This window comes from Phascolarctos cinereus, unplaced genomic scaffold (genome assembly GCF_003287225.1).
Source record: "Phascolarctos cinereus isolate Bilbo 61053 unplaced genomic scaffold, phaCin_HiC Scaffold_726;HRSCAF=1367, whole genome shotgun sequence".
In the NCBI taxonomy this organism is placed as follows: Eukaryota; Metazoa; Chordata; class Mammalia; order Diprotodontia; family Phascolarctidae; genus Phascolarctos; species Phascolarctos cinereus.
In genome coordinates this window covers 43,851,423-43,872,820 of record NW_027556098.1, presented here as the reverse complement: position 1 = coordinate 43,872,820, position 21,398 = coordinate 43,851,423, and the positions used below count along the sequence as shown (strand labels likewise).

Genomic DNA, 21,398 nt, shown 5'->3' with positions numbered 1-21,398 from the left:
TCAAAACTATTTTCATAATAATATAAAGAGGCAGAGTTAAGATAGCAACAAAGGTCTATCTCATTTGGGTAAAAGAGGAGTGGCGAAAGTGAAAGTGGTGTCTGGGCAAGTCGGTAGGAAGCTCTTAGCCACAACACAGATCCAGCAGGCTGGTGGCACAGAAGGCTAGCGGTGAGGCCTCCAGCCCATTTGCAGCAGGCATACTGCCAGCCCTGGAACTCTGGGCACAGCAAGTGCAACTAGACTGGGTCACCCCAGGGCAGTGGGCAAGCTGCCAGCTCTGGAGGTCCTGGCACAGAAAGCCAGTTTCCAGACCCATGGCCCCCAGTGCAAGAAGCTTGGGACAGTGCCCCCTGTACCTCAGCAGCAGAGATCAACTTTAAAAGTCATGAAATAGGGGCAGCTGGGTGGCACAGCGGATAGAGCACCGGCCCTGGAGTCAGGAGGACCTGAGTTCAAATCCGGCCTCAGATACTTGACACTTACTAGCTGTGTGACACTAGGAAAGTCACTTAACCCCATTGCCTAGCCAAAAAGCAAAAATACATAAATAAATAAATAAATAAATAAATAAATAATGAATGAATGAATGAATGAATGAATGAATAAATAAATAAATAAATAAATGAATGAATAAATGATTGCTTAAAAATTAGAATTGGGCACATGGAAGCTAATGACTCTAAGAGCCATTAAGAATTGGTCCAACAAAATCAAAAGAATGAAAAATTAGAAGAAAATGTAAAATGCATCACTGGAAAAACAACTGACCTGGAAAATAGATCCAAGGTAGATAATTTAAGAATTATTGGACTGCCTAAATGCCATGATCAAAAAAAAAGCTTGGACAGCATCTTTCAAGAAATTATTGGGGCAGCTAGGTGGTGCAGTGGATAGAGCACCGGCCCTGAAGTCAGGAGGACCTGAGTTCAAATCTGATCTCAGACCAGACACTTGACATGTGACCCTGGGCAAGTCACTTAACCCCACTTGCCAAGAAAGAAAGAAAGAAAGAAAGAAAGAAAGAAAGAAAGAAAGAAAGAAAGAAAGAAAGAAAGAAAGAAAGAAAGAAAGAAAGAAAGAAAGAAAGAAAGAAAAAAGAAATTATCAAGGAAAACTGCCCTGATAACCTAGAACCAGAAGGTAAAGCAGTAACTGAAAGAATCCACCAATCACCTCCTGAAAGAGATCCCCAAATGAAAACTCCAAAGAATATTGTAGGCAAATTCTAGAGCTCCCAGATAAAGGAGAAAATACTTCAAACAGCCAGAAAGAAACAATTCAAATGTCAAGGAGCCACAGTCAGGATTACACAGGACTTAGCAGCTTCTATGTTAAAGGATCAGAGGGCTTGGAATATGATATTCTGGAAGGCAAAGGAGCTTGAATTACAACCAAAAATCAACTACCCACAAAAATGAACATGATCTTTCAGGGGGAAAAATAAATATTCGATGAAACAGAAGACTTTCAAGCTTTCCTGATCAAAAAGACCAGAACTGAACAGAAAATCTGATCTTCAAATAAAGGGGCAGGTAGTTGGCACAGTGGATAGAGCACTGGCCCTGAACTTAGGAGGACCTGAGTTCAAATGTGGCCTTAGACATATAACCCTCCCTAGCTGTGTGACTCTGGGCAAATCACTTAACCCCAATTACCTCACCAAAACGAACAAACAAACAAATATAAGACTCAAGAGAAGTATAAAAAGGTAAACAGAAAAGGAAAAAACATGTTATTCAATAAAGTCAAACTATTTACATCCCTACATGGGAAGATGATACTTGTAGCTCTTAAGAACTGTGTCTCTATTAGGGCAGTTAGAAGGGGTATACATAGACAGAAGGTGTGTGTGACTTTGATGTGATGATATAAAAAAAAATTAAGGGTTTTTTAAAAAAAGGATTGTATTGGAAGGAAAGGGGGAGGTAGAATGGCATAAATTATATCGCATGAAGAGGTACAAAAGACCTATTATAGTAAAGGGAAAGAAGGGAGGGGATGAGCATTGTTTGAACCTTATTCTCATCAGATGTGGCTCAAAGAGGGAATAATATACACACTCAGTTGGGTATAGAAATTTATCTTGTCCTATAGGAAAGTAGAAAAGGAAAGGGAAAGAAAAGGGAAGGGGGTGCTCATAGAAGAAAGGGTCAGATTGAGGGAGATTACAGTAGTCCAAAAACAGAAGTAATTAGGTCTTAAATAGGGCCCCTAAAGAATGGAAAGATGACAACAAAGGCAAGAAATTTTGTAGAGTTAGTCTTGGTCAACTGATTAAATATGAGGAGGAAAGGAGAGCGAAAAAGATGATTTGAGTTTTCTAATTCTGAGGTATCTTCAAAAGAAGTGTGAAAAGAAATAGGTTTGTGCAGAAGATAATACAGGATGTCCCACCCCAAAGTATCAACTGTCACTCTGCTTGTGTCCATATCCATATCACACAAGGCTCAGTGTAGATCTTTGCTTATTGATTAGGCCTTCCACATTGCTGTAGGTAAATCATCCAGAGGCCATTGGTCAACTCCTTCGCAGGGAGGACTCAGTGAACCAAGGGATGGCATTGTTGGAACGTGGATTGCTTTTTGCTTACAGGAGGTGAAACTGTTTACCCATCTGTTGTGGAAAGGGGCAGGTAGAGGGTGAAGAGTCCTTCAGAAGAGGCCTCTAACTGATCATCTAAATTTTATTTCCCTCTCCCTCATTGAGACTTCAGGGGCAGGAAGACCTTGGCTGTGTGGATCAGAGAAGATAAAGTGAGTAGTGGTACAGGGTAATTCTTGGTCACTGAGACAGGATGCATGCAAGAAAGTAATGACTTTCTAGCCACCTAACTACAAATGACTCTGACCTACAATGACAATAAATAACTATATATGTCATCCATTTTGCTGTGGCCCTATATTCCTGGTCCTGGTCCCGGTCCTGCTCATGATACCCTTTTTATGCTACTATACACTATAGATATCTGGCATCACATGAACCAGATGGTTTAGACACAGGACTCAATCCTTCTGAAGTAGAGAATAGAGTTTCTAATAGTTTTCCTCCCCTATTGAGTCACTCCTTCAAGTGGCTGCTACATTTCTAGCACTGTTTTATTTTTGCTGTCTTCAAGTTTTAGTCTTTTTTTTCCTTCTCCTCTACTGCTTATGCCATGTTTCTTGCATTCCTGAAATCAGAGTTGTCCAGTTATAGTCCTAAAGCCAAATAATTTGTAGAAATCTGTCTAGAAGACCAAGAGATAGTGGGTGGTAGGAGATACCATCCCCCACCATATGGACTTGACTAGTCCTTTTCCTTAAAATATTTTTAAACTGTCTTTTAGCCTTTATTGGCTACCAGAAACTCCGATTGGGCCCTGAGGCCTTGGATGACAAACCCAGCAGCATAACCAACAGGGATGCTCTGCTCAATTGAACCTACTCAGTGCCTTTACACACATTTCTCTTCAGGAGTAATGATAAGAGATTCAAGGCTAGGAGGAAGCATGGTGAGTTTTACTTGAAGAATGTCATATTTCATATGAAATATTCTTGATATTTTGTTGGCAGCATGTTTAATGGAGATGAATTTTTCATGTAGACATCAAGTGTTCTAGCATTTTCACTATATATTTGTACATAGTATATACTATATTTGTGTATACATACAAATATTGTGTATGCCATATTAATTTTTATTGAAACTGTATGCAAATACAATAATATGTTTATAGACAGTTTCTACACTCATAGTTTTAAAACATTGTGAATGCAGAATTTAGTCAAAGGCTTTCCAATAATCAATAAAGAAATGTTATGGCACTTTTGGTTGACTCATTCCATAATTAGTGAATTGATAATGTTTATACTTCTGGAACTTTGGGGCACACCCTTTTTGCTTGTCAGCCATTTTATTGTTTTATTTAAGTGTTTGTAGGATTTTTTAATAATAAAATTCGTTCATTATTTATATAAAATACATAAACATGTAATTGGTCTATATTTAAAGTAATTGCTGGTGTTCTCCTTTGATCATATATGTGTGATTCTTTTGGTTAAGAATGAATGAATGAAAAGGATTATTAAATGCTTACTATGTACAAAGCTAGAAAGGTAGAGGGACAGGAGAATCACATGCATCTGAGGAAGAAGATAGTAAAGTGATTTATTAGTAATTCACATGCCTCTGTGAACCTTTGAGCCAACAATTATGGAACTTATTCAGTCCTGTTGTTTTCCAGTTTTGCAAAGAAACTTGAAGGTTAAATATGACATAACTGCCCTATACTTCATTATATTAATGGTATATAAGCTTTCTGTTTAATGTTAAATCCAAATCGCATTTTAATTGTGTTGGATTTCTTGTGACCATATAGGTGACCAGAAATTTTCTATATCCTCCTTCATAGTTTCACTCTTCACTCTTATTTCTTTGCCTTTCAAGTTTTTGTAGCAAAATTTTTACTTGTTATTGAATCACGTGTTTTGTTCTTCATACTACTTTGTCTCTTTGTATTTCCTTAATCTCTTGACTTTTGCTTTCAATTGTTAATTAAAGAAATCTTGAATTTCTGACATCTTTTTGTTTCCTGGATTTGGGTTTTTATCCTTTTCTCTCTTCAAATTTTAGTAGCTTCTCAATTTCGCCTCTTATCTAATCTAGGCTTAGGGATGAAGTTGTTTTTTTACCATTGCCTTGTACTGGTCAGCAATACATTGTTGTGTGCCTTGGAACTGAAAGTACCATTGTAAAAAGAACAGTACACAATCCTTACCTATGACTGGCAATGTATTTCCAATTTTGTTATGATATGCTACTTGTCATAATGAAAATATTCATGTCTTCATCCATTTCATGTGCATTCACTTAGTGCTCAGTGTCATCCGCACTGAAGCATTTCCACCAGATGGATATTGGTATTTCTCATTTGTTACAGTATGTATTTCTGTCTGGTGGTACCAGAACATGGAAGAGCACAGCTCACTTTGTTATCTTCCATGTCAAGCTAATCGTTGTAATGGTTTCTTGTAGGGTTAACCTATATTCCTTAAATGTTTTGATTTTTAGAAGTAATTGTGTCACATCAACTTGGGTGCTATCCTAATTAGTGGAATTACAGAGTCCTTTTTCCAGTGTTTCAGAGTTCTTGCCAGCCAGGTCTTCACAGCACTGTAATGGTTTTAGGGCACACAAAATCCTCATTGTGCACCACCCCCACTGTAATTACCCTATTTTGACATTCTCTCCCACCACCACCATATTCATTACATGTTGAACTTTGAGGCAGTTGGACTTTGAGGGAGTTATTATCGTTACATTTTAATGTAATTAATTTAAAGGTAGCAAGGTATAGTGTAGAGCAGGCCTTAGTCAGGAAGACCTGAGATCAAGTGTCCTGTTGGGAAATGGCTAAATAAACTTTAGTACAATATGTGAATGAGATGCAATATTTCTGTGCTATAAAAATTATTAACTAGGAAATTTCAGAATAAAATGAGATCTTTATAAACAGATGGAGAGTACTGTGAGCAGAAATAGAATATTATAGGGAAAAAACTTTAAATGATTTTAAAACTCTGAACACAATAATGGAACATAAGTCCAAAGGAATCAAAATGAAATATGCCACTCACCTTCTGACAGAGAGGTGATGAACTTAAAATACAGAGACTAACATTTCTGGACATGGCTAATGGGGGATTTGTTTTGCCATATTACTTTAGTTGTGTATTTGTGATTTTTATTTTGTTTTGTTCTTAATTTGCTCAGTGCGGGGAAGGGGAAGAGGAAAGGGACAGATTAATTTGAAGTACTCTTCATTGAAAAATAAAAATGACAAACTACTTAAAAGGAAATGCAGGCAATGTAAAAACAAAATATATCAATAAAATGTATTTTTAAAAGACTTGAGTTCAAGTCCTGTCTATAGCTCGGTTACATTGGGAAAGCCACTGAAACTCAGAGCCTTAGACTGCCAGTTACAGGAATAATAATCTGAATGGATTGAGGGAGCTATCACATCAGAAGTTCCCTACATTAATAAAAATCATAGGCCTGCATCAAAAAATGCTTCATACATTATTAATAATTTCTTAATATTAATTATCAATTAATATTAATGCTACAATATCACATTTCATCTCTTTGAATTTCTAATTTTTACCTATTAATTCAATAACAAAATTTCCTATGTTTCATATTTATTCATATTTTATAGTTTCTGTCACTTAATATCATATGTGATTCTATTTTGAAAATAAGAATAAAATTTAAGTCTGCAGGACTAATTACCAGGGAAATTTCATCAGTCTTAGTTAAAGGATTGAAGTTCTTTGGAACTTTGATTCCTTTCTTTAAGTTTCTGCTCTTTGAGAATATTTGTGTCACAAACAAGTATTTATGTAAGGAAGATTGGACTCGGCCTGGGAATAGGTCATCTTCTCCTCCATAGGAAGTGGGTGGGGAGAGGGTCCTGGTGGGCAGGAAGCTGCTAAAAAGGACAGAGCAGCGACAAGCTGGGGAACTTGTACATTTGCATATTGGATTAGTTACTCACCCCCTTCTTTCATTTTCCCTCGAAACTTCAAGGCACTTCCTTTTTCACTATGTATAGGATTAGAGGCATTTGATTACTGCCAAGTCAGACTCAATAGTTTAACAGCAGTTAACTTGGGAGAATCAGGGCTCTTAGAACAAGTGGGAGGCATGCCCTCCGCCCAAAGGAAACTTCCTATAATCCATTTTCAGGCAGAAAGCCTACAGCACACTGAGTGGGATCTGCACTTTGATCTGAAGAGATGAGGAGGATATGGAAACACAGAAGAGTTGGATCAGACTAGGAGCCAGAGCAGCCCATCAGGAACAAGCATGTGGAGAGTACAGATAAGACAGAGTCAGAATGGTTTTCAAAAATCTCAATGGTTAATAAGAAGGCAAGAGATAATTCCAAATCCTCAATGCTGCTTTCTGCACTTGTGCATACCAGCACTTACAGTTGCTATACCCAAGAGAATTACCAGTTGCACCACCCCTTTATTACTCCTTTTGGTGAGGTATAAGAGCAAGAAATACAGGAATGTCCCTCAGGTACTTCAAAAAAGTGGAATAGTCATTGGGAAGTGGTTTTGAGACAACTGGGCAAAATGCTCTGGAATAGAAGGTTTGATAGTTTATTTGCAATTTTATTTTATGTTAAATAAAACCATGTGGCTACAAAAGAGTTTATTGCCTGTGAATCATCAACATCAAATGTTGAAAGTGAGCTAGAAATTTCTCAGACTAACAGGGATAAGGATTTTGGAGCTGCACATTGTCTTATTTTTATAATCCCAAACAATAATTTTGTGACATGCCAACTGGTGAGCAAAACCATGAACTACACTTCTTTGCTGGTATATGGGGAAGTCACACCCTGCCATGAATTCCTATCGTTACTTTAACACCTCAGGTGCCACCTGGAATGCTCACCAAGTACACATACAGTCCTCACAACAGTTCCAGAAATGTGATATCATTTTGTACTTTAGTCTTATAATTCTGCTGTGTGATGTAAAACACTTTAAAATAGCAAAATTCGTCTCCTAAGTTCCAGGGGCCAAGACGGCAGAGTGAAAAGTAAATCATTTTCACACTCCCTTATCGACCTCTGAAAGCCCAGAAAATATCGACCCAGGAAAAACTTTGAGCCAGCAAAAAGACAGGGCACAGCAGTCTTGTACCCCAGCAAGCTTGGGGGATTAACAGGAAAGGCCCCTCTTTCTCTGGGAGAGAGAGAAAACAGTACAGGACTGGAGATGTCCCAGCAAGCCAGTGGTCAAGCCCCACCTCAGCATACCAGGAGGAGATCCTGAGACCCAGGTTGGTGGAACAGGCAAGTCCCAACACCAAGACTTCCTCTTCCCCCCTCCCCCCAGAGCTTCAATACAGGCAGGGAAACTGGTAGACACTAGTTGGAAAAACCACCACAGGCAACAGCATTCTCCAGTGGTGAAATCACCTGGTGCCTCAACACAACCCCGGGAAGCACAACTCCAGAAGGCAAATCTCCAGGCTGACAGACATCCACCAGCGTCAAAACATTGCTGTATAAGGCCCAGGCCAGTAGGAGCCAAATATTCAAGTACAAGGCCCAGGTGAGCAGGAAAAGAAGCTTGGGTAAGTGCCCCCTTTGCTCCAGCAGAAGAACTCAACATTTTTTTTTAAGTCAGGAAATAGGCAAACATCATGAACAAAAAGCAGAAATGGAAAATGACCATAGATTCTTATTTTGGGGAAAGGGAAGATCAAGGCACAGATTCAGAAAAGGACAACATTGTCAATACACCCACATCTGAAACCTCAAAGGGGAATATGAACTGGTCTCAAGCCCAAAAAGCCTTCTTGGAAGAGCTCAACAAGGATTTTAAAAGTCAAATAAGAGAGGTGGAAGAAAAATTGGGAAAAGAAATGAGAGGTATGCAAGAGAGAGTCAACAGCTTGGAAAAGGAAGGACAAAAATTAACTATTGAAAATAAGTCCTTAAAAAGTAGAATTGGCCAAATGGAAAAGGAGGCACAAAAACTCACTGAAGAGAAGAACTCCTTAAAAAATAAAATGGTCCAAATGGAAAAGGAGGTACAAAATCTAATAGAAGAAAACAACCTGTTAGAAATTAGAATGGGGCAAGTGGAAACTAATGACTCTATGAGAGTGCAAGAATCAAATAGAAACAAAAAAAAGAAAAAAGAAAAATTTTCTCCTAAGTCTAAATAAGAATTGGTTTCCTTATTCTTCACTACAAGCATGCTAAGTTGATAGAATACAGACAGGTATCCAGATCATCTTTATTTTCTACTCTAGTCCCTGTTTCACTATTATCTAAATTATATAAAGACAACCCCATTAAAACTCTTTCCCTAACCTCCATCAAACCAAACTGCCATTATAGAGGCAAAAAAGATTGTCAGTGATCTAAAAGGACTAACTTTTAAGGTGTGTTGCTGTTACTTTTCTATAGGAAAGAATAGCTTTCCCTGCCATGGCTGGGTGTAGTACCACTCAATGGTAATGTCTCAAATGTAAAACAAGGCACATAGTGCTGAACCAGGAGGGTGGAGAAAGAGAGTTAGCCAAGGCAGAGGTGGAAGTACACAGGAGTAACAATTCTCTCAATTCCTTCCAACACTTCCAAGTGTCTCTCCTTTCTTCCCCCTATTCTACAACAATTTCCTATTTACCACTTCAATAGCAATGGAAAAAAAACACAGTGGTCATAGAGACTAACAGCTTCAGAATTATGATTCTTTTGTCAAATAATGCACAAAGAAAGAATCTAAGAGTCTATCAGAGTAGAGGATCCAGGTAGAGGGGGAAAATCATATGCAAACCGCTCAAGCCAAATTAAGAATATGTGGGGGGGGGGAAGCAATTTCTCAAAAACAGAGAAGTCCTAATCCAATATAATTCAAGATCCTGTGAATTGTGAAATGACCCCATAGATAGTATTGGCCATTAGTATTCTTCCTCACATTTTGCTCCTGAAATCAGAAACAATAGGTTATACTGAATAGGTTAAACTGAAAACATGAACAGGTTAAACATAAAATAGGTTAAGTTAAAAACATAAACAAATTAATAAGAACACCAGAATTTAAATACATTCTTTCTTTAGTTTTCTTCCTTTTCATTTATAATGACCATGAGCTTTCCTCTTTAAACAGACTATTTTAAAAATGAGCCTCTGTCTCTTTAAGAGAAAAGGCATGGTCATTTCTAACCATATAATTTTACAACATTCTAGAGTTGTAAAGACGCATATCTTCATTTTTAAGTCTACTTTATTACATCTATAAAGAGGAAACTACCAATGATCGTTCCTTGGATTAAAATGTGCTAGTACTTTTAGAGTGCTTTGATTGGTTGTAGGATAGGGACAGAGTGAAAGTAGGACAGAGTTTCAGCAGCACAAATGAACAATGAGACCTACTCCTCTTCCTGTAACCACCCTTATCGTGATGGAGGAACAACAAAATAAACAGAGACAGAAAAGGCTCTGTGCTTATGCTTAGCATCAGATTCCATGGGATCCAGTGTGCTAGGAATGGTAAGTAGAACCGGAGTTCTTCTAGTAGTCTAAAATAACAGCTCTTGTCTAAGTTGTCTTTGTGTAGACTCTTTCCTATTGTACAAGTGAAAACTCTTCCTGTTCCCTCTTGCAGAACTTCTATTTTATTATGTTTGGGAAACCTGAGATCAGAAAATGACAAAGGGAACAAATTAGCTCTTACACTTTTAGGGCTTAAAAAAAAGCACTTTTTTTTATTTGTTTGTTTATTTTGGTTTGACAGGAGAGGTGACGTTGAGATCTTCCAGTTGGATAAATCAGATGTTGAGGAAATGTAGCCCGACATAGCTCATTTTCTCTAGTACAGCCTTATGACCAGAGAGACTTTCCAATCTTATTTTTTAAAGTGCAACAGCCTTAAGCCATTCTGAAATGTTTACAATATTGCAGTTTATTTTGATTGACAAAGTGAAACATCTTGTAATAGCATGCAAGTAGATATACAACTCAGATTTATACAATAGTATTCAGTGTATAAAAGTTAGATTTTTAAATTATGCCTTAATTACTCACCTAGATTTATATGTATTGAACTCAAGATATACGTTGCTTTGCAGAGGTGAGAGGGAATTTAGAGATTGTTGAACCCAACCACTTCGTTTTCCAGATGAGGAAACTACTGCCCTAGAGCCCAAGTGATTTGCCCAAGGTCACACAGACAGTAAGTGATAGATCCACAATTTGTAGCCAGACCCTCTGACTTCAAATCTTGTGCCCTTTCCCACTGCATAGCATCATACTACTTAAATTTTTCATATCTGAGACAATTTTTTTTGTTAAGTGCAAAATCAAATTATTTAGAAATGAGTTGATAAACTTAATCAATGTACATGATCAAACCAAACTTCAAGGGTCAGAACAACACAATTCAACTGCCTAGTGTAATCAAATAAACCAAAGATAGCTATTTAATTTGTGTTATACAGACTTAGCCAGTCATCTTGATTTAAGTGGGTTTAAAAAGTTCCTGGAAGTATTTATTCCTTCAATTCTGTGAAGAAGAATCTGTGGTAAACTGGATTTGGTGTTAGAAGATAAGGGTTCAAATCTTTAGTTCTATAATACCCATGGTTCTATGATAAGTTATTTTAAATCATTTTACTTTTTTTTTTGCAAACTAGGTAATCAGATATTAACACAAAAAAAAAAAACAAATTTAACTATGTGCAAATGGTATGATGGTAAGGGAACAATTTTGTAATGACCTAATTACTAGTAAAAGCAAGCTAACAAAACAACAGGAGAAACAGTGTCCATCTGCTTCCCTCACCCCAGGGGCCAGGTCAGATTTGAAGTACTTCAGGATAGATCCAGGGATTCTGATCCAGTCCAAACAAGTCTTAGGTTATTCTCAGTTTAGATGGTAACTTGATTCCATATCCATTCTGGTTTGTTTTCTGGGAACAAACTTAGAGATAAGGAGACCAGATATTATTCTACCCTACAGTGAAAGAAATCTCCAAGATGACATGGAGCTGGTCTGATTTCCCAAAGGTCCTCTGAAATAGAGCTGACACTGGACTAAACTCTTCCCAATCTCTCTGGAATTTCCCCAAAGTGAACTGCCTTCTGTCAAGCAAGAAGTATTAGGGGCATTGGTAATCCTAATATTCACCTAGTCAGGTTTGCCACATAGTAATACTCTCATAACGTTGTTGTTGTTCAATCATTACAGTCTTGTCCCCATTTGGAGTTTTCTTTGCAAAGATACTAGAGTGGTTTGCCATTTCCTTCTCCAGATCACTTTACATGTAAGGAAACTGAGGCAAACAGGGTTAAGTGACTTGCCCAGGGTCACACAGTAAATTTTTGAGACTAAGACTGAATTTGAACTCAAGTCTTACTGACTCCAGGCTTGTCGCTCTATCCATTTCACCACCTACCCATCCTGTCCATGATATTAACTGCCTTTATTTCTGTCTAGTTTGTTATATTCAACAAATTTAATAAGAAAATTCCGGTTTTGGACCTACATGCTACCTAAATAATGTCCTCGGCATGAAGAACAATTAGTAATTAACCAATTATGAAATAGTTGTTCTCTTGTTCTCACTGATCCTTTGTATGATAAGGTACTTTGCCTTTATCAAAGCCATCAATATTCCATTAGATAATATGCTTAAATTGGGGCAGCTAGGAAGCGCAGTGGATAGAGCACCAACCCTGAATTCAGGAGGACCTGAGTTCAAATCTGGCCTCAGACCAAACACTTGACACTTATTAGGTGCGTGACCCTGGGCAAGTCACTTAGCCCCAATTGCCTAAAAAAATAAAATAAAATAAAATAGATAATATGCTTAGATCTCCACACTTGAATTTGAGAAGAGGGATAAAGTAAGACCACATGGTCTTAGAGAAAATGATTTCTTTCAATCAAGAGGCAAAATAGAAAGCAAATAGACTCTTAATGAACAGGAACTGGTAAAAATAGATTCACTTCTCCTTAAAAAGACAATGAAATGGGGGGGGGGAAGAGGCAGAGAATGGAAATGTAGATTTCAGCAGAACTCTGCACAGCTCAGGTACAGGCCCCACATCGCTCTGCCTGGTTTCTCTTCACCTATGATCACATAGCACCAACAGTAAAGTCACAGCATCCTCCACTAAAGGGAGAATTGCAGAGTAGAAAGTATGCTGGATTTGGACTCAGAGCACCTGTATTCAAAACCTGGCTCTGCCAGCCGTGTAATGTCAGTAAAGTTACTTAATCTCTCTGGCCCGAGTTTCTTCTTCTATAAGGAATTTCTAGCTCTAAATCTATGATCTTCATTTCCTACAGGATTATAGTTGAAGTCCTTCATCCACCATTATGGCTGCACTCTCCTTTCTCCATTTCCTTTGTGATGGCTTTGAAGTTTCAGGGATACTGTTTAAGATGCAGTCACAGTCCCCTTAGTCTTTGAGTCAGCATACGCTAGTGATTTCCATTCTGAACTGCAATCATCCATCTCCAATGCCCACTCCAGCACCTTAGTCACTTGGTGGTATTTGACTATTTTCTCTGCTAACTTCAAAATTTATGGCATCCTATCCATTTCTTTGAAGTATTCTTTTAAAAACTTTAAACTGACTTAGAAAGGAAGATCGTACGTACTTTTCACTGGGTGTTTTTTAATCTACTCTGTTTTAATTTGGTTATTTTCTAAAATTTTATTTATTTTAAACATTCTTTTCTTTTTAAATTTTGAGTTCCAAATTCTCTCTCTCCATCCCAAAACCTACTCTACCCACTAGGAAGGTAAGCAATATATCAATTTTATGTGCAAAATCATTCAAAATGTATTTATATATTAGCCATATTACCAAAAAAAGCAATAAAAAATAAGGTGAGAAAACTATACTTTAGTTTTCACTCAGAATTCATTGGTTCTCTCTCTGTAGGTGGATAGCATTTTTTCCTCTTAAGTCTTTTGGAATTGTCTTGAATCATTGTATTAATCAGAGTAGCCAAGTCTTTCACAGTTGATCATCATTACAACATTGTTATTATTATACACAATGATCTCCTGGTTCTTCTCACTTCACTTTGTATCAGTTCATAAACCACCCCCTCATCATTTCCCATAGCACAATAGTATGCCACAACTTGTTCAGTCATTTCCTGACTGATAAGCATCAGCTCAATTTCTAATCCTTTGCCACCTCAAAAAGATCTACAAATATTCTGTACATATAGGTCATTTTCCTTTTTCCTTGAGATCCTTGGTGTGGAAGCCTAATGGTGGTATTGCTAAGTCAAAGGATATGGATAGTTTTATAGCCCTTTGGGCATAGTTACAAGTTGTTCTACAGAACTGTTGGACCAGTTCACAACTTAGCAACAATGCAACAGTGTACTTCCCCCCCTACCCCATTCACTTCAACATTTATCATTTATAATAGGTGTGAGGTGGTAGTTCAGAATTGTTTTAATTTGTTTTTCTCTAATCAGTAGTGACAGCATTTTTTCATATGACTAGAGGTAGTTTAGATTACTTCTTCTGAAAACCATTTGTCCATATCCTTTAACCATTTATCAATTGGAGAATGGCACTTATTTTCATATATTTCACTCAGTTCCCTACATATCTGAGAAATGAGACCCTAATTAGAGAAACAATGTAATTTTTTATATTACTTTTTTGTATTACTATGGTATCTTTTAGCATAATGTAGTTTCCCCAATTATCTCTTCTAATCAGATATATTTTTGCTTTTACTTCATCTAAGATCATGATTGCAACCACTGCCTTTTTTTACTTCAGCTAAAGCATATTAGATTCTGCTCCAGCCCTTTAACTCTGTGTGTGTTTTTATATTTCAAGTGTGTCTCTTGTAAACAGCATATTGTTGGATTTTGCTTTCAATCCATTCTGCTGTCCACTTCCATTTTATGAGTTGTCTCATCCCATTCACATTCAGAGTTATGATTACTGTGTATTTCCCTCCACCCTATTTTCTTCTATTTATTCTCTTCTTTTTCTTTTTACCCTCTTCTTCCTCTAAAGTCTGTTTTGCTTTCCCTATAGGATAAAATAGATATTTATATATAATTGTGTGTATATATTCTTTCCTCTTTGAACCAATTCCAAAGATAGTGAGGTTCCAGTATAGCCCACCACCTCCCCCTATTTTCCCCTCCACTGTAAAACTCTTCCTTGTGCATCTCTTTTATGTGAGAAAATTTTCCCCATTCTACTTCTCCCTTCCCCTTTCTCCTAGTGCATCCCTCTTTCTCACCTCTTCATTTTTTCTAGGTAATCCAATATAATTGACTCATACTTGTATCCTCTATGTAGATTCCTTCTAATTGCCACAAAAATGATAAACCTCTTAGGAGTTATATGTAGCATCCTCCTAAATTGGAATGTAAACAGATTAACTTTATTGAATGCTTTATGATTACTCTTACATGTTTACTTTTTACACTTCTCTTGAGTCTTGTGTTTGAATGTCAAATTTTCTATCCCACTCTGGCCTTTTCATCAGGAATGCTTGAAAGTCCCCTAGTTCATTAAATGTCCATTTCCTCCCCACTCCAAGCAAAGGATTATACTCAGTTTTGCTGGATAAGTTATTCTTGGTTGTGAACCTACTTCCTTTGCCTTCTAGGATATCATAGTCCAAGCCCTCTATTTCTTTAATGTGAAAGCCACTAAATTGTGTGTGATCCTGACTGTGATTCCAGGATATTTGAATTGGTTTTTTTCTGTCTGCTTACAATATTTCCTCTCTGACCAACAGATCTAGAATTTGACTATAACATTCCTGGAAGTTTTCATTTTGTGATCTCTTTCAGGAGGTGATCGGTGGATTCTTTCTATTTCTATTTAGATCCTCTGGATCTGAGGTAACAGGGCAGCTTCCCCTTGATAATTTCTTGAAATATGATGCCTAAGCTCTTTCTTTAATCATGGCTTTCAAGTAGTCCAATAGCTCTTTAAATTATCTCTTTTTGATCTGTTTTCCAGGTCTGTTATTTTTATGATGAGATATTTCACATTTTATTCTATGTTTTTTATTCTTTTGACTTAGTTTTATTGCTTCTTGATGTCTTATGGAATCATAGTTTCCATTTGTCCAATTCTAATTTTTAGGGAATTATTTACTTCAGTGAGATTTTGTACCTCTGTTGTCCATTTGGCCAATTCTACTTTTTAAGGAGTTATTTTCTTCAGTGAATATTTGTGCCTCTTTTACCATTCGGCCAATTCTGGTTTTTAAAGTATCCTTTTCTTCAGTATTATTTTTTTTTGCCTTTTTTGCCAAGCTGTTAATTTTCTTTTCCTAATTCTCTTGCATCACTCTCATTTCTTTTCCCAATTTTTGCTCTACCAATCTAATCTCATTCTTTAACTCTTCTAGGAATTCTTGTTAAGCTTGTGTCCAATTAGTATTTTTCTTTGAGGCCTTGTTTGTAGCTATTTTTTCAGTGTTGTCTTCAATTGGGTTTATGTCTTGGTCTTCCCTGCTGCTATAGTAGCTTTTTATGGTCATTCTTTTTTTTTTTAATTGTTCACTCATTTTTCTAGCTTGTTTCTTGACTTTGAATTTTTTATTAAAGTTGGACTCTGCTCACCTGGGGGTGGTAAAGCTCTTTTCCAAGTTTCAAGCTTTTTCTTGCTGTTATTGCCAGAGCTAGTTCTGAAGGGTCTGCAAGTTTTCAGTGCTTCCAAGGTGGTGTGATGTAAGGAGAGGTGTGGTCACTGCTGTTCTGGTCTGCATTCTGGTCTTTACCCAGAAGAGTCCCTGTTCCCCTGCAGCCACAACAGCTAACACTACTCTCAGCCTTGGAACTGAGACCAGGTCCCTCATTCCCCTGTAGCTGCAAATGCTAGTGCTCCTCCTCTCCTTGGAACTGTGACTAGGGCCCCTATTCCCTTGTGGCAGACCAAAAGTGCTCCTCTGCATACTGCAGCTATAACCCAGTACTGAGTATGGGCAAGAGAGTTGCCAATCAGAGTCAGCTGCACCTTCTGCCAGCAAAGGGTCCCCTGTAATCTCTTTCTGACAAGGTGTCCAATCCTCTTACCATCCCTGGACTGAGAGCTCCTGAAGCTGCTGCTGCTACCACTGTTGCAGCCATCTCTGGGTGCTCTTTCAAAGTTAGATCAATTCTCATGTCTCTCCTAAGTGTATTTCTACTTATGATCATAGAATAATAGATTTACAGAGAGAAGGAACCTAAAAAGTCATTTAATCCAAACCCTTCATTTTTACAAGTAAGAAAACTAAGGTCCAGAGGAGTTAAATGATCGGAGTGAGGCTACAAAATTAGTAAATATCAAGATCTAAACTCAGATCCTCAAAATCCACACTCCACAGAGTCCAGGAAAATTGGTTGGCATCCCTAAACCCTGCTTCCTTTGTTTTTTGACATGTACTTCTTAATGCCATAATTTTAAGCATACATTTAATTGAAATTTCTTTTCTATGTTTTCTTTATATTTAATTTTTAAATAAGTATCCTAATTCCAAAGAAGAGCCAAACGTTTACATAAACTGAAAGTAATGCCATTTAGACCAAAACTTATGAGAGATTTTTAGCTTAATTCTTAATTCTCCTAGCTCAACACTCATATTGAATAAATAATCAGATCTTATTGAATCTATCTTCACAATATCTTTCACATTAATCACAACCTCTACTCTCATCTCCCCTTGCAGTAGCTTCCAAATTGGTCTACAATTGCCTCCAATCTTTTCCTTCTCCAATATCATTTGCACAGAAGCTAGACTGATATTTCTAAAACAACATAACTATGACCTTGTGTTATAGGATAAATATCTACCCAGGTTTCACAAGCTCTCCCTCCAATGTAGGCTAGGCTAATTTTTTCCCTAAAAGTCAAGGAAGCTATCCCCAAAATGTGCCTGGCCTGGGAAGCTCAGTCTCTAGCTGCCAAACTGTTGTCGTAACTTCCTGATGGTCTCAGATCATGTTTTAATGACTTCCTAGTTATCTAAGTGGCGGGGAAAAAAGCCTTCCATAGCAAAGTTGGGCCCTTCAGATTTAAGATAACAAGACTGTTAACTATTCATCACACCCTGCCCTACTTATGTGACACATTTCCGTAGAAGATGAAGGGAGCCTTTACCAGAGATAAGCCTATATCCTTGTTGAGTATCCTTCCAACGTCATAATTCAGTATTTCCCCTTTTGTTAATTATTAGTTACAAGGTTTTCATTTCATTCCAGGTGACCAGTCTGAGTCAGGCATAGCCCATAAACACCATATCATTTCCCTACCAAAAAAATCTCCAATTTCTCCCTATTGCCTCTAAGATAAACTAGAAATCCTTAGACTGGCATTTAAAGTCTTTCACAGTTTGGCTCCCTTCTACCTTTCCAGTTTTATCTCATATTAGTTCCTTTCCCACATTTTCCTCTCCAGTCAAAATGATCCAATAGAGTTTCCTCATATACAATATATTTCATCCTCTGCCTCCATGTATTTGCATAAGTAGTCCCTCAAGCCTAGGATGCATTCTCTCCTCATTATCTTCTCTCACCTTACAAAGAATCCCTAGATCCTTCAGAATACAGATCAAGGGCCACTTCCTTTACAAGGCCATTTCTGATTACTCCAATTACAGCATTCTCTCTTCTTTATATTACTTTGTATATATTTTGCATTCACATGTACATGTGTCTCTTCATTCCCCACACCTTGACACCTGAATATAAAGTCCGTGAAAGTTGAGACCTATTTTTGTTTTGCCTATGTATATTTAGTACATGCTTCAGAGTGTAGCACTTGCTCAATAAATTTCCATTGAACAGAGCTTAATTAACTGATCACCAGACAGGGCATATCTTTTTCATGATGTAGACTTGCACAGAGTATTTTTATATTTCTCTGGGGTGTGGTTTTGAATCTGATTAACAAACATTAAACAAGAAAAGCCAGACTTTGGCTATATTCTGTCATGGACCTGAACGTCAAATTCATTTTGACTGTAGATCTTCTGCTGCCTAAGCCCAGTCTTATAAGCCAGGGCCATGATGAACTAAAATTGTTCAGCTCAACCTTCTCTCTTATTTCAGTTATTTTTATTCCATCCAAAACAATTTAACAAGAATTTCTTAAGTGCCCATGATGTACTAGGCACTATAGAATGCAAAGACAAAACTAAAAATATTCCCTGCCTTCAAAGAGTTTACATTCTACTAGGAAGGTATAATATTTAAACAGCTAAGTAAATACATGATAATTTGAAGGAGAGTACTAATAACTAAGGATATGTAAGAGGTAGCACCTGAGCTGACCTTTGAAGAAAACTAAGGTTTCTAAGAGGTAGAGATGAGGAAGAAGTGTTTTCCAGGCATGGTGAATAAAAGAAAATAAAAGTGCCACTTCCAGGGCTAGGCTCTTGCTTGTTTAGCACCCTTTTCAAAGGCATGGAGGCAGGAGATGAAGAAAAGTTCCCACCTAAATATCCTAGTGAAAATTAAATTCAGATTAGCAGGTTCCTTTTTGAGTTATTCTATCTTTGAAAGAAGGTAGAATAACATTGAACTTCCAGGAAAATTTCTTTATGTTGAAACTAAATGCAAAGCTTAACTTGAACTTTTCAATGTATAGAGTTAGTTTAAAGATACCTGTGTATCCACAACATGTTGAACTTGGGATAGAGAAATGGCTGCTGATTCTTTTCCATTGATTTTTATGTTTTTTAGAAAAAGAGGAATTATTCCAGAGTGTGTTGACGCAGGTTGCTGAGCAGTTTTCAAGGTAAAATGCTTTAAATGCATATTCATATACATATATAAGTGACAGATTTTATTTCTGTCATCCATGGACCAGCCTTGGGTAATGAAACTCACAGCAACTCTCAAAGACCATCATCGATGACATATCTAAGTTGCAATGTGTCAATGATAAGAATGTCTGCAATGACAAAATGAAAGATCCGAGTGTGGTATGATATGGTTCTTAAAAAAATAATTTGGATTAAGATGCCAAAAAATGGTGGGAGTAGGGGAGGAGAAGAAAAAGAGAAGATTAAGAGAGATGGTTCTTTAAAAAAAAAAGTCAAAACCTAAAGTTTTGCTGTTATGTCATCATTGAGGTCCCTGTTGTTACATGAAATACCTTATAACAGGATCCCTCCTTTATTCTAACAACTAGCCTTCCATGACTATATTGAAAACAGCAACCAAAATTCTACTTTATTTAGAACAGTGCTGTAATGTTTCCAATATACTGTTCATGTTTCTTGCAAATTTTCTTCCACAACTTCTGAATGACTATGAAAGAAAGTGTATGTGAAGGTTTTAAAAATGATGATTTACTTACATTTTTTTAAAAACATCACATTATGAAGTTCCCAAAGAGAATCTAGAATTTTTTGTTCAATCTGAGGGGTCTGACACTGATACTGGATTTAGCACTTTCACCACCTCAAATGGGGAGTAACAATAGAGGTGATTAAATAGCCTAGTTCCAACAAAGCACAGCATACCATTGTGATTCAAAAAAAAAAGTTTTATATATATATATATATATATACATATATATATATACATATATATATACATATATATATATATTTAATACTTTATTTTTTCTCCAATTACATGTAAAAACAATTTTAACACATTTTTTTAAATTTTGAGTTACAAATTCTCTTTTTCCCTCCCTTCCCTACCTTCTATGCAGAAGGCAAGCAATTTGACGTAGGTTATAGAAGTGTAGTCATGAAAATACGTTTCCACGTAAGTCATTCTGTGAAAAAAAAAAACAGACTAAAAAAAGAACAAAAAAATAAAGGAAGTAAAGAAAAAATATCTTCGATCTGCATTTGGGCTCCACCAGTTCTTTCTCTGGAGATGGATAGCACCATTCATCATAAGTCCTTCAGAATTGTCTTGGACCATTGTATTGCTGAGAATAGCTAAGTTATTCATAGTATATCATCATACAATATTGTTATTACTGTGTACCAAGTTCTCCTGGTTCTGCTTATTTCACTGAGAAAATAATACAAACACATAAATTATATTTTTTTATGGATTAAGAAATTTTTATCTGATTGGGCTAGTTGTCTCTTGTAATTCTATAAGTCTATGAAAAAGTGTTCTGTCTGTATATCCAGAATGATTTAGATTGCCCGTGTTTTGTCTACCATACATAATGGTTTCTATTTCTGTAAAGTTATGTCTTTTTCCGCCAACTCCATGTTCTTCAAAAAATATTTCCCTTTGCTCCCCAGAAGACATCAGAACAAATGAAAATATGAAATATAGCAGATCTATACCTTAATGGTTTTTTATGGATTTTTCTTTTTTTTCATTCTTAGGGCTTTCAAAATCAATGAACTAAAAACTGAAGTTACTAATCACTTGGCAATGCTGGAGAAACGATTTGAATGTAAGTGTTTCCCTCACAACCATGCTATTAAAATGAACAGTATAGTGTAATGAAGAAGTTAATATTCTCTGAGTCTGAGTAAGTGGTAGGAGTTAATTAAACATACCTTTCATACTGAAATGTTTTATAAAAATATACCTTTTCATTTCAATAAATGTGTCAAGGCATAATACACATTGTGGATGTGTACATATAGGTTGTTTATTAATCATAGTGAATATAAACCTGTATTTTAAATAATCTTGATAATGTTGAATTTTGGTCACCTTCTTGTCAGACCTTTAGATGATTACTATTTCTACCTGGTAGTGACTAACAGTTCATATTGGGAATCAGGTAAATTTAAGCTCTTATCATCTTATTTCTTGTTGTTCTTACATTATTAATGTGGGGCCACCCAAGGTACCTTCTTCCCCCAACTCACACTGGTGGGTTGGATCCCCTGGGGAAATATACCT

At 36.7% G+C, this 21,398-nt stretch overlaps 1 protein-coding gene across 6 annotated transcripts in view; it reads left to right on the top strand.

Moving 5' to 3' along the window:
• The window catches only part of PDE9A (phosphodiesterase 9A), a 166,278-nt gene that overhangs the window by 60,175 nt on the left and 84,705 nt on the right, over window positions 1-21,398 (top strand). For 5 of the 6 annotated variants that reach the window (XM_078146506.1, XM_078146504.1, XM_020973893.2 and 2 more), the window contains exons 5-6: window positions 19,248-19,302; window positions 20,870-20,940. In XM_078146506.1, the coding sequence (XP_078002632.1) occupies window positions 19,248-19,302; window positions 20,870-20,940 (126 nt within the window). Of the gene's footprint in view, window positions 1-9,787; window positions 10,067-19,247; window positions 19,303-20,869; window positions 20,941-21,398 lie in introns of those variants that run through there. The other variant, XM_020973896.2, reaches the window with a different exon arrangement.